The sequence below is a fragment of the Mobula birostris genome, chromosome 30 (genome assembly GCF_030028105.1).
Source record: "Mobula birostris isolate sMobBir1 chromosome 30, sMobBir1.hap1, whole genome shotgun sequence".
In the NCBI taxonomy this organism is placed as follows: domain Eukaryota; kingdom Metazoa; phylum Chordata; class Chondrichthyes; order Myliobatiformes; family Myliobatidae; genus Mobula; species Mobula birostris.
In genome coordinates, this window is record NC_092399.1 from 12,781,533 (window position 1) to 12,794,946 (window position 13,414).

At 40.1% G+C, this 13,414-nt stretch overlaps 1 protein-coding gene across 4 annotated transcripts in view; it reads right to left on the reverse strand.

Annotated features, from left to right (window-relative positions):
- Positions 1-13,414, reverse strand: part of LOC140190583 (dyslexia-associated protein KIAA0319-like protein) — a 95,313-nt gene that overhangs the window by 65,887 nt on the left and 16,012 nt on the right. For all 4 annotated transcript variants that reach the window (XM_072247272.1, XM_072247269.1, XM_072247271.1 and 1 more), the window contains one exon: positions 1,312-2,021. In XM_072247272.1, coding sequence (XP_072103373.1) covers positions 1,312-2,021 — 710 coding nt within the window. The remainder of the gene's footprint in view (positions 1-1,311; positions 2,022-13,414) is intronic.

Sequence of the window (13,414 nt, forward strand, 5' to 3'; positions counted from 1 at the left end):
CAGGCCTTTGACGGTCAGGGCACTGAGTTTAGAAATAGGGATGTTATATTTCAGTTATGCAAGTCGTTGGTGAGGCTGCACTTGGGAATATTGTGGAGAGTTTTTCACACTGTTATAGAAAAGACATTGTCAGATTGGAGAGGGTATAACGAAAGCTGCCTGGACTAAAGGGCCCAAGGTACAGGGCCAGGTTGGCCACGTTGGAACTTTACTGAAGTGCAAGGGAATGAGAGGTGACCTTTCAGAAGCTCATAAGATCATGAGGGGTATGGATAAGGTGGACGGTCCCCTTCCCCCTAAAGTTGGACAGTTCAAAACTAGAGAGTACAGGTACAAGAGGGAAGAGAAAAAGAGACCTGAGGGGTAACTTCTTTAAACAGAGTATAATGAGTACCTGAGATGAGCTGCCCGAAGTGGTCAAAGTGGGTCTGATTTAAGAAGCATTTGGATAGGTCTACAGAGGGGAAAAATTTGGAGGATGGGAGACTTTTGGCAACTTGGACGAGTAGGGAAGATGCCATGATTGGCATGGACCAGTTGGACCAAAGGTGCGACTTCCATGCTCTAATATTCTATGACTCTAATCATCGAATTGGTAATGATTTTTTTTTTGCTAAAGAAAACTCTTAATTAAAAAGGTTAAAGGTTAACATGCTGAGCAGTATAACATTCAATTATTGTTCTAATCTCAGAAGGAAATCTTTCCTCTAGAGCAAGGGTTCCCAATTTTTTTTTTATGCCATGGACCAATACCATTCAGGGGTCCACTGATCCCAGGTTGGGAACCCCTGCTCTAAAGTTTAGACTAGCTACCACTGCAATGCTGCAAGATGCAGCACTGAGCGTCATAGGAAATCATTCCTGCCTGTGGCCATCAAACTTTACAACTCCTCCCTTGGAGGGTCAGACATCCTGAGCCAACAGGCTGGTCCTGGACTTATTTCATAATTTACTGGCATAATTTACATATTACTATTAACTATTTATGGTTCTATTACTATCTATTATTTATGGAGCAACTGTAACGAAAACCAATTTCCCCCGGGATTAATGAAGTATGACTATGACTAAGTGAACAATATTTACGAAATGACTTATGTACAATGATAATCCACTGTGATGAATCACCCAACCCAGCCCTTACCCCAAGTGAAGACTTAAAAGCTGTGCTAGTATATTCATTAATGGTCGTCACCTTTTAATTCAACTCAAAATGACAAATATAATCACACAGCAAGCTCTTGGGCATTTTTTTTTAAATTTAGCAAGCAAGTCCAGATGACAGGTTTCGCTAAAAGTTTGAAGATTTACCTCAGACTGCTTCGTTATTAAGTTCCGCTGTAAGATGGCAGCAGTTTGTTCAGTACCTTGGTCATTCACAGTGCTATTATTTTCCTTGAGACTTTTCTTATGAGATGGTGTATCTTCTTCTGCATTTTGTTGTGATTTTAAGTTGCTAGTGCTTTGTTGTTTTACATTTTCGGATGGACTTAATTTCTTGTCATCACCAATAGGCAGTGGTGTTTGTGTCTGTTTTGAAACAGAATCTTCAATTTGTTGAATCTTCACAGGACTGTCAGAGCGTGTGAGTAGCTCACGTCTTGTCCTGGTAAATATGTTCCTTCTCTTTGCTACCAAATAATGTCCAGATAATTGTCCTGTAATTGCTGTTCTGTTAATTCTGGTTAAATTAGGAGTTCTAGCCTGGGCTAGAAGGTTCTCTTTTATTATTCTGTGCATGGAACTCTGAGAATCCCCACAAGGCGGAAGTTTAGAAATAAATAATAGGATAGAGTTAGAACTGCCTGTTTGGTTAAGCAAGCAGCTTCCTTGTAGTCTGCAGTCCAAAAGGTAACACTTTCCTTCCAGTAGCCATGCCACATTACAATGGCATCTCCGACAGCAGGCATCTCTGCAAGACTGAATAGTACTGGCTTCGGCCACAAACTGACTTCCCCGTCTGTTTTGCACAAGCATCCCTGTTTGATTTGCCGCTGTCCAACAGTTCACTGTGCTTGCACCTACGTTGGAGAACACAAGCAGAAAAGTGTTAATTGCGAGAGGCGAAAGATTCCTTTAAGCTTTGTCTGCCATGTCAGCTTCCCCCTCCCTCACTTTTAAATCAAAGCAAGGCTTATCCAGAGACCCCAAGTACTCATTCTGAAACACACAAAGGTCCAACATAACTGGCCGCCAAATTCAGCCCAGCAGTTCAGCGAATTTACTACAAGCTGACAGAAGAGCAAGGGAACTCCATATTTACTGCTGGTGTTCACTGAATTATAGAATCATTATGAGAAGGACCGTTTTGACTGTTGATTCGTGCCAGCTAATAGTAGAGCAATCCCACTGGAGTTATTGCTCTGCTCTAACCTCAGTCTTTTATTTCCCTTCAAGCAGTTGAAACTTTGGATTGATTCCTGTTCCACCACCCCTACAGGCTGTGAATTCTAGATAACCATTCTCTGTAAATAAAAATTTCTTCTATCCTCTTTATATCATTTACTCAAAGTCGCAAATTGGTTTCTTCCCCCAGCTCCAACATTTCTGGAATCAGCTATTAATGGGAACAGGTGAAATAGGGAAATGGTACCTGAATCAGTAATGATTACGTATACATCTGTTTTTCCCTCAAGCTGGATCACCTGCTTTCTCCAGTTTAACTGTATAGTTGCTTAGGTAAATGTTTCTTCTACCTTTCCAATAACTTCAACAAGTGAGGTGACCAAAAATAGCTCAACCCACACTGTATGTTATAATATTGTGTGTGTATACATATTGTTGTAAGAAAAAAAATTGTGAACCCTTTTGCAATTAGCTGGTTTTCTGCATTGATTACTTGTAAAAATGTGGTCTGATCTTCATTAGATGTCACAATAATAGACAAACACAATCTGCCTAAACTATTACCAAGCAAACAATTGTACTACTTCTTGTCAATACTGAGTACACCATTTAAACAATCACAGTCTGGGTTCAAAAAGTACGTAAACCTCTGGGGTAATAATGCCTTCTACAAAAGCCATTTGGAGTCAGGTGTTCTAATCAGCGAGGTGAGATGGGAGGGTTATAGAAGTGCCCTGCCCTATAAAAAAAAGACACACAAAGTCAGGTTACAGAGATAGACTACTCTTCTCAAGAAAGATCTGTTTATATGCACCATGCCTCCATCAAAACAACTTTCAGAGGATCAAGAAAAGTATGACAGTATATATATATATATATATATATACATACACACACACACAGAGTCCTGTGCAGAAGTCCTAATATATATTTTATATATATATAAAAAATATAAAAATATGTTAGGACTTCTGCACAGGACTGTGTGTGTGTGTGTATATATATATATATATATATATATATATATATATATATATATATATATATATATATATATATATATAGACTTTTGCACAGTACTATCTTTGTCAACGTGGAGCAAAGGGCGAGTTTGTCGATCTGGCGGGAGCAAAGGATGTTAGGAATGGTGAGGGGAGAGCACCACAGGAGTGGTGTGGGACAGGTGGCAGAGGAGGAGTGCCAGGGCTGGGAGGGGTGGCATGGTTGCAGACACACCCAGCCCTGAGACACTGGGGAAGGTAATTTGATTCCAAACAAAGAGTTTATTGATATTTGTAGAATCTCTCTAGTGCTTCCTGCTCCCTTCCCCTTTTCCCAACATTGATTTAGATAGTTAGCTTGGAGTATTAAACGTTTTACATCTACATGAAAGGAATAAAGCCATTCAGTAGGACCTATCTACTATTGTTACCATGGAGACTCAGGAGTTGGCAGAAAAGATGGATCTAAAATCAATTTAAGAATGAATAAATTTTAAGTCATCACCAAGGTCATTTCAAGTTCTGTGCCCTCTAGTTCTACTGTTCTGGGCAAGGCAAAATAACAATTACATCACCTCTCCTCTGTCAATTTCCCAATCAGAAGAAGCTCGGTTTAAACAATGGCTGCTCACATTCCAATCCTGCCGTTTCCTCAATCACACTGGTTGCTCTCTTTGGAATCATTTCCGTGGCAGCAATATCCTTTTTGAATTATGACGATTAGAACTACAGTATATGAAATATTCAATTTGTGGCTGCGCTAATCATTTGTGAAGTGGCAGGATAACCTCAGTATTTGAATTTGACACATCCTTCACAAATGTTTCACTAGATTTTTTTCCTCTACCATTTAGGACTTGCAACGCATCAATCAGGACTATGATTTAATCCTCCATTTACCTTGCACATCCTGTACATTTCAGGCCCATTTGGCATTTTCTCCTTCAATGAAGTATCTCTACATTGCATTTCATCTGTCACTTAACTGACTGATTCCAAATAAATGCTTGTGAGGTTTATCTTGCTCAACAATGGAATTAAGCTATTCACTTAATTTGCATCTGCAAGCTTAATCATTGTACTTGCAGTTTTTCCAAGATGCTATATTAAACAAGACAGATCCCAAAACAGACCACAGTAATAACATTCCCCCAGGTCCATTTTGAACCCCGTATCATAAACTTCAGAATGTACACTACTGTGCAAAAGTCTTAGGCAGATAAATATTGCTAGGGCACTTTTGCTATCACTTTTGCACAGGACTGTTGTACTCCAGCATTTTGCATGTGGTGCTGCAGACCAAATCACTTACACGTCCAACAACAAATTCCTAAAACACGCACACTAACACGGAGAGAGGACCAGGTGGACAAAGGGAAAGATTCAAAAACTGTTCCAATAGCCCCCTTGAAAATATTCCTGCTGTACAAAAGAATCATTGGGCCATAATCACTCCAAGTCAGGAAAACATAGGTCAAGAAACTCACATTGCCATGGAGCGTAATGTAAAACCTAAATAAACAGTGAAAGAAACACCTTACATTCATCTGAGAAGTCTCCAACGGATGGCATGAATAGTGATTTCTCCTCCCAGTAAAAAAAAACCCTCCTCCTCCCCTCTTCTTCTACTCCCCACTCTGGCCTCTTACTTCTTCTCACCTACCCATCATCTCCCCCTGGGACCCTCCTCTTTCCATTTCTCCCATGGTCCACTCTCCTCTCCCAACAGATTCCAGCCTTTTATCTTACCCACCTACCTGACTCCAACTATCACCTTCCAGCTAATCTCAATCCCCTTCCCCTACCTTTGTATTCTGGTGCCTTCCCCCTTCCTTTCCAGTCCTGAAGAAGGGTTTCAGTCTGAAACACTGACTGTTTATTCATGTTGCCTGACTTGCTCAGTTCCTCCAGCATTTCAGGTGCATTGCTTTGGATTTCCAGCATCTGCAGACCTTCTTGCACTTACTATTTCTTCATATGCTATCTTACCACCCATCTGCCTAGCAGCTACTCCCCGAACCACGAAAGAATGTGCACTGGTTTCATTCTAAAAAAAAAAAAAGGTGAAAGCAACTCATACTTGCTGCTGAGACTGCCCTGAAAGCAGTACCATTCTTGTTTCCAGGTGAGCTCAAGGCATTAACACCAGCTACAATGTAGGAGACGCAGGTGTGCTTTAACTGGCACGGTCAATCACAGTAACAGTGACCCAATAGCTAGTGCTGCTAAATTAAACAATTCTTCCTCTGTACTTCCTCTGTTCTATGGGACTTATTAGGGAGAGTCAACATGGCTTTGTGCGTGGTAGGTCACGTTTGACAAATCTATTGGAGTTTTTGGAGGAGGTTACCAGGAAAATGGATGAAGGGAAGGCAGTGGATATTGTCTACATGGACTTCAGTAAGGCCTTTGACAAGGTCCCGCATGGGAGGTTAGTTAGGAAAATTCAGTCGCTAGGTATACATGGAGAGGTGGTAAATTGGATTAGACATTGGCTCAATGGAAGAAGCCAAAGAGTGGTAGTAGAGAATTGCTTCTCCGAGTGGAGGCCTGTGACTAGTGATGTGCCACAGGGATCAGTGGTGGGTCCATTGTTATTTGTCATTTATATCAATGATCTGGATGATAATGTGGTAAATTGGATCAGCAAATTTGCTGATGATACAAAGATTGGAGGTGTAATAGACAGTGAGGAAGGTTTTCAGAGCCTGCAGAGGGATTTGGACCAGCTGGAAAAATGGGCTGAAAAATGGCAGATGGAGTTTAATACAGATAAGTGTGAGGTATTGCACATTGGAAGGACAAACCAAGGTAGAATATACAGGGTTAATGGTAAGGCACTGTGGAGTGCAGTAGAACAGAGGGATCTGGGAATACAGATACAAAATTCCCTAAAAGTGGTGTCACAGGTAGATAGGGTTGTAAAGAGAGCTTTTGGTACATTGGCCTTTATTAATCAAAGTATTAATCAAAGCTGGAATGTTATGATAAGGTTGTATAAGGCATTGGTGAGGCCAAATCTGGAGTATTGTGTTCAGTTTTGGTCACTAAATTACAGGAAGGATATAAATAAGGTTGAAAGAGTGCAGAGATGTACAAGGATGTTGCCAGGACTTGAGAAACTCAGTTACAGAGAAAGGTTGAATAGGTTAGGACTTTATTCCCTGGAGCGTAGAAGAATGAGGGGAGATTTGATAGAGGTATATAAAATTATGATGGGTATAGATAGAGTGAATGCAAGCAGGCTTTTTCCACTGAGACAAGGGGAGAAAAAAACCAGAGGACATGGGTTAAGGGTGAGGGGGGAAAAGTTTAAAGGGAACATTAGGGGGGGCTTCTTCACACAGAGAGTGGTGGGAGTATGGAATGAGCTGCCAGATGAGGTGGTAAATGCGGGTTCTTTTTTAACATTTAAGAATAACTTGGACAGATACATGGATGAGAGGTGTATGGAGGGATATGGTCCGTGTGCAGGTCAGTGGGACTAGGCAGAAAATGGATCGGCACAGCGAAGAAGGGCCAAAAGACCTATTTCTGTGCTGTAGTTTCTATGGTTTACTTTCCAGAGGACCCTTTTCAACTTGCTCTTGGCAGAGAAAACATCCAATGGAGAGCAAGAAATGGCATTATCTGTTACTCCTTCATAGAAAAGCAGAACTATTTCAAATTTCTCAGCTTTTATCCAAAAGGTTATTGACGAACTAGTCAAAATCACCTAAAATTGATTATTCTTTCAAAACTTAAGACCCTAATATTCAAACTATGATGGTGAAAAAGATGAAAAAAACCTGAGAAACCTTAAAAGGTAATTAAATGAGTTTGTCTTTTATATCTTCAAGATCATCTGTCTCAAATATCCAGTGTAATTTAACTTCATTTGTCTGAGAAAAGGCTCTTGTTTATTCACAGAACAACCAGTTTTCCTTAACCTCTATTCCCAGAAGTCAGACTTATTTAAAGAGTCAAATGATAAACTGAATTTTGTCTTCACTGAGATCCACTTTTCCTGTGACTTTAAGTACTGGGTGGTGCGTTTGTTCATAAAGGTCAAGGACACACTAGTTGCTTAGCTGCAGGAACACGCCAGCCTACTGTTACTGATATTTATCTATCGCATCTGGTTGCTCAGTTTAGCATGGGAGTTTTCCAAGCCCCATGCATTTTTTTTCTTTTAAAAAGACTGCATTTTCTACTCCTGCAAGTGAAAGCAGCAGGCAGATTAGGAAGCATAGGGATTTCAACAACTGCAGGCTTCTCTAAAATACAGACACACAGTACAGTGACTGCAAATATAAATACACTAAACATAGAAGTAAATTATACAGATGCTAGAAACTTGAAAATAAAATCTCAATCAGATAATGAAAGTCTAATTTTAAACTTACTTTACTTAGAGTATGTTTACATTTTCTATTCCTCCCTACACCAATATCCAAACTTCATCACCCAAAAGTGTTTCTCTTTTTACTTATCTAGTTCATTATACAGTCATTTGGACTTGTAATATTATTGATCACCTCAGCCGTACAAGTATTGTATATCATTTCACTACTTGCTATCCTTCACCTCGCAGTGAAAAGGTTTTCAAGCCGTGGAACCATTGGTCCAGACGAGGCAGGAACACCAATAACGAGGGGTCACAGTTTGAGGATAAAGGGGAAACCTTTTTAGGACTGAGATTAGGAAAAACTTCTTCACACAGAGAGTGGTGAATCTGTGGAATTCTCTGCCACAGGAAACAGTTGAGGCCAGTTCATTGGCTATATTTAAGAGGGAGTTAGATATGGCCCTTGTGGCTAAAGGGATCAGGGGGAAGGCAGGTACAGGGTTCTGAGTTGGATGATCAGCCATGATCATACTGAATGGCAGTGCAGGCTCGAAGGCCCGAATGGCCTACTCCTGCACCTATTTTCTATGTTTCTATAATTGGTCAATGAGTTACAAACTAGTGCAACCCTGTAATTGGCTCTCACTTGTAGTTTCCACAATTAACCAATCCATTCCTTACAAGGGAGTATCCTGCAGATCCATACCTCTTGATCACTTACCAACCTTCCTAAAAAAAAAATCTTTCTTCCAGAACTTTTGACCTCACAACACACACCTAGGAGCACCCTCATACCGAGATGCACCCACATCCCTGCTGAGTGACTTTATTTTAAGACATGGTCCACAGACTGCTGGAGAGACATGGGTTCCCATACTTAGTGGAGCTTTGAAGGAGGCGGCAATCTCATTGATACTCAAGGAGAATGACAGGGCAGATCCTGTTTCTCTTAACAGGAAAATGTCAAAAAGCCTCAGGCATACTCAGAAGCCAAAGAGGCCAGCTCATCATTGCCATGATTTTAAAAAATTCCTTTTACTTCGAGTTTTGTCTCTAACCATGCAGTACTTTTCCACTTAATTCAAGAACATCTTCTTGTGTAATTGTAATACATTACTGATTTGCATTATTTTAATGGCCAATGAGCATCTGCCCAGTTATATATGTTCAGCATATCTTACCTCTCAGTGCACAGTTCAGCTCAGTAAATATCCTCTGGGTGTTGGGCAACCTGAATAAACTACAGTGCTTGACGGCTTTGGTGGGAAATTATCATAGTCTGCAATTGTTCTGTGACACTTAACACTTAAACAGCCATATATATTGATAGCAAAATACCAGGAAACCATATAACAATTACAGCACGGAAACAGGCCATCTCGGCCCTTCTAGTCCATGCCGAACTTTTACTCTCACCTAGTCCCACTGACCTGCACTCAGCCCATAACCCTCCATTCCTTTCCTGTCCATATAGCTGTTCAATTTAACTTTCAACGACAACATCAAACCTGCCTCAACCACTTCTGCTGGAAGCTCGTTCCACACAGCTACCACTCTCTGAGTAAAGAAGTTCCCCCTCATGTTACCCCTAAACTTTTGCCCTTTAAATCTCAACTCATGTCCTCTTCTTTGAATCTCCCTCATTCCCAATGGAAAAAGCCTATCCACGTCAACTCTCTCTATCGTTATATTGATTAGGGAAACTTTGTTGAACACCTTTGACACGTTGCAAATGTGTCTCCACTCTTGAAAACACCTTCTAACACAATGCCATATTATGTTTCTTGCCACTTCTGATAGCTCCCTACAAATTTGCTCTGCTAAAGCACACAAAACATAGGCCATTCAGCCCATCGAGTCTGCTCCGCCATTCCATCATGGCTGATCCCAGATTCCACTCAACCCCATACACCTGCCATCTCACCATACTCTTGTGGGAGGGTCTATAATAGAACCCCATTACCTATCATCCATTTCTCAGTCCTCAGTTCCACCAATACATCCTCAGTGCAAGTGACGAGTAATACCATCCCTCCCTCTCAATCACATTCAAAGCCACAGAATCCCGGAACATTGAGTTTCACATTCTGCTTCTCCTGCAACCCACTCTCACCAATGGCTACATAGGAACATAGAAAACCTACAGCACAATACAGGCCATTCGGCCCACAAAGCTGTGCCAAACATGTCCTCACCTTAGCACTACCTAGGCTTACCCATAGCCCTCTATTTTTCTAAGCTCCATGTACCTATCCAGGAGTCTCTTAAAAGACCCTATCATTTCGGCCTCCACCACCCCATTCCACGCACTCACCACTCTCTGCGTAAAAAAACTTACCTCTGTATCTACTTCCAAGCACCTTAAAACTGTACCCTCTTGTGCTAGCCATTTCAGCCCTGGGGAAAAAGCTTCTTACTAACCACACGATCAATGCCTCTCATCATCTTGTATACCTCTATCAGGTCCGTTGGTTCAAGGAGAAAAGGCCGAGTTCACTCAACCTATTCTCATAAGGCACGCTCCCCAATCTCAGCACCATCCTTGTAAATTTCCTCTGCATCCCCTCTATGGTTTCAATTGCGAAGGATTGCTACTGTACGAATTAAAACGATGGCATGTTTCAGCTCAGATAAAGTTCTATCAACAAACAAATAAATCCTTACAAATATCCTTTCTGAGAAAAAAGAAAGAGAGAGTAAAGGATTAAAAACATAAAAATAAAGATTAAATTAACTTAACTTTAAACAAGGCAATATTTAAGAAAAATATTAAAACCAGACTGATGAGGACTAGCCAACACAGCCTGAAATAAAAGATGTCTTGCTATTTCTTTGTTATTTCCCAAATGGATATTTCACTGATTTACCATCAATAAAGTTTGTGGAACTAAAGAGAAGCTGAAACATTCTAGCAATTTAAGTGGAAAAGATCACACTATATTTGAGAATGTTTTAAACTTAATAGATGCTGTGTGGATGCAGCTGCCATTTACAAAACAGTGCTTTTTGATCCTTAATGAAACATGTCCAAATTCACATTCATTTAGCTATATTAAAAATACATAAAAGCCAAATTTGAAACAATGAGTGCTATTATAAGATTTATGCCGAAAATTTAACCAAGAGTAATCTTGTGGACTATGTACTGAAACAAGCTGGTATCTGACAGCTGGTATTCAGCAGATAATATTGTACACGTCAAGAATGATTAGCAAACTGAGCATGCATGATTCACTCATTTAGATATTATTGACATTATAAAAGAATAAAACTCGTGTTTTCGTACTCATTAAAATTCATAGTAACAACTGACGATTACAATGCTCTAGTGCGAGTGGGAGAATGTGCACTGGAACATAGACAAAAGCTTGGGCATTGTTTGGTTTGGTGTTAGGAATGTGCTCAAGGCAAATAATCTACAAGTAACCATTATGTGGACTTCACTGAATTCAGCTGGCATCTTGTCTTTTGCAGTCACATAGCTGCTAACTCTTCCCAAGAAAGACTGCCATTGCCTTCATGCAAGTTAATCAGCAGGCTACCAACATAAAAACCTTGCCTATTGACTATTTAGTAGTCTTTCTGACAAGCTCATATTATAGATTGTTGTTCCTTTCCGCACCTTGTGGCATATCAGGCAGCAATCCTGCCGTTTCTTTAGCATCTTTTTTTTTTAACGAGGCCGAGGTGCTAGCTCGACACTCAATCCGGATGGAATGTGTGCAGGGAGACGGCCAGATTCCAACCCAGGGCCACATGTCTCGAAGTCCAATGCGGATGCCACTACACCACCGGCTGGCTAATGTTATAAAAGACTTTCTTTTTAAAAAAAAGCTGCTTCCAAATACCCAAGTGCTTCCGAAAGTTTAACATTTTTCATTTTTAATTTAAATCTTAAAACTATTCTTAAAAGTTAATCACAAACATTATTAATTACAATTAAAAGCCATAAACCACTTATTTAATGAAGACTTTCAAAAGCCAAGTGTCTAGATACAAAATGTATTTGGCTTCTTTGTTCAGCATATTATGACCCGTCCCTAAACTCACTGGTGAGTACCACACCCAACTTTCATTATGTTCCTTGCTTCTGCATTGCACTAAATGATGGCTATTGTCTGCAATGCTCACTTCTTGCTGCTAGTAGAATTTCCATGCCAACTTACATACACCATCTAGTCCATCCTTTTATTTAATGAGTGTTGCATAAAAAATGAAAACTAAGTTTTACAATGCACGTTGATCAAAAGTGCATCATTATTTATTGGCTATTTGCATAAAGCACAACCCTAACACTAATTTTTCAGCATTCTTCAAATGTTTAAAATTATAAACTTAAACGTTCAGTTATTAAAATTGAGAAAGTGACTTTGTATTTTGAGTGGTGACATATTTACATACAATTACAGATTGGTGAATCAAGATCAAATTCTAGAGCAATAATTATACACATACACGATTTTCCACTGAGTGACACTTTTTTGTGCTAAGTGGGTGAATATGCTTAATATACAGCTATGTAGTTAAAGGCAATTAATAATGAGTATTAAACATAGCCAATGAGACCCATATTCCAGGACAAGATTAAAAATATGACGCATTCATAATAAATCCAACCCTTGAACATAATTAAACAATTAAAAGTCCAAACTGCACATATGGTTGACTTAAATGTCATTTCTACCCCAAATGTATTTTGCTATTACTAGTAGAGTAAAACTGATTAACATGCCAGCCTTTGTACATTGATAGTGCCAGATTAGCCCATTTTCAGGACAATTCAATGTTATTCTGGGGTGGCACGGTAGCGTTGAAGTTAGTTCAATGCTTTACAGTACAGGCGACCTTGGTTCAATTCCCGCTACTGCCTGTAAGGAGTTTGTACATTCTTTGTGACCACGGGATTTCCTCCCACAGTCCAAAGACGTACCGGTTGGTAGGTTAATAAGTCATTGTAAATTGTCCTCTGATTGGGCAAGGAGTAAATTGGGGGATTGCTTGGGCGGCATAGCTCTAAGAGTTGATTCGTTGTTGTATCTCAATCAATAAATAAATAGATACTCAAACACACTTTAATTTCATCTATTTCTTTTATAAAGAGAACATGCTGCAAGTAGCCAGATACATTTTCCATGAACCCAGTCATGATAGTCATAGTCATACTTTATTGATCCCGGGGGAAATTGGTTTTCATTACAGTTGCACCATAAATAATAAATAGTCATAGAACCATAAATAGTTAAACAGTAATATGTAAGTTATGCCAGTAAATTATGAATTAAGTCCAGGACCAGCCTATCGGCACAGGGTGTCTGACCCTCCAAGGAAGGAGTTGTAAAGTTTGATGGTCACAGGCAGGAATGACTTCCTATGACGCTCTGTGCTGCACCTTGGAGGAATGAGTCTCTGGCTGAATGTACTCCTGTGCCCACCCAGTACATTATGTAGTGGATGGGAGACATTGACCAAGATGGCATGCAACTTAGACAGCATCCTCTTTTCAGACACCACCGTGAGAGAGTCCAGTTCCATCCCCACAACATCACTGGCCTTATGAATAAGTTTGTTGATTCTGTTGGTGTCTGCCACTCTCAGCCTGCTGCCCCAGCACACAACAGCAAACATGATAGCATTGGCCACCACAGACTCGTAGAACATCCTCAGCATCGTCCGGCAGATGTTCAAGGACCTCAGTCTCTTCAGGAAGTAGAGACGGCTCTGACCCTTCTTGTAGACAGCC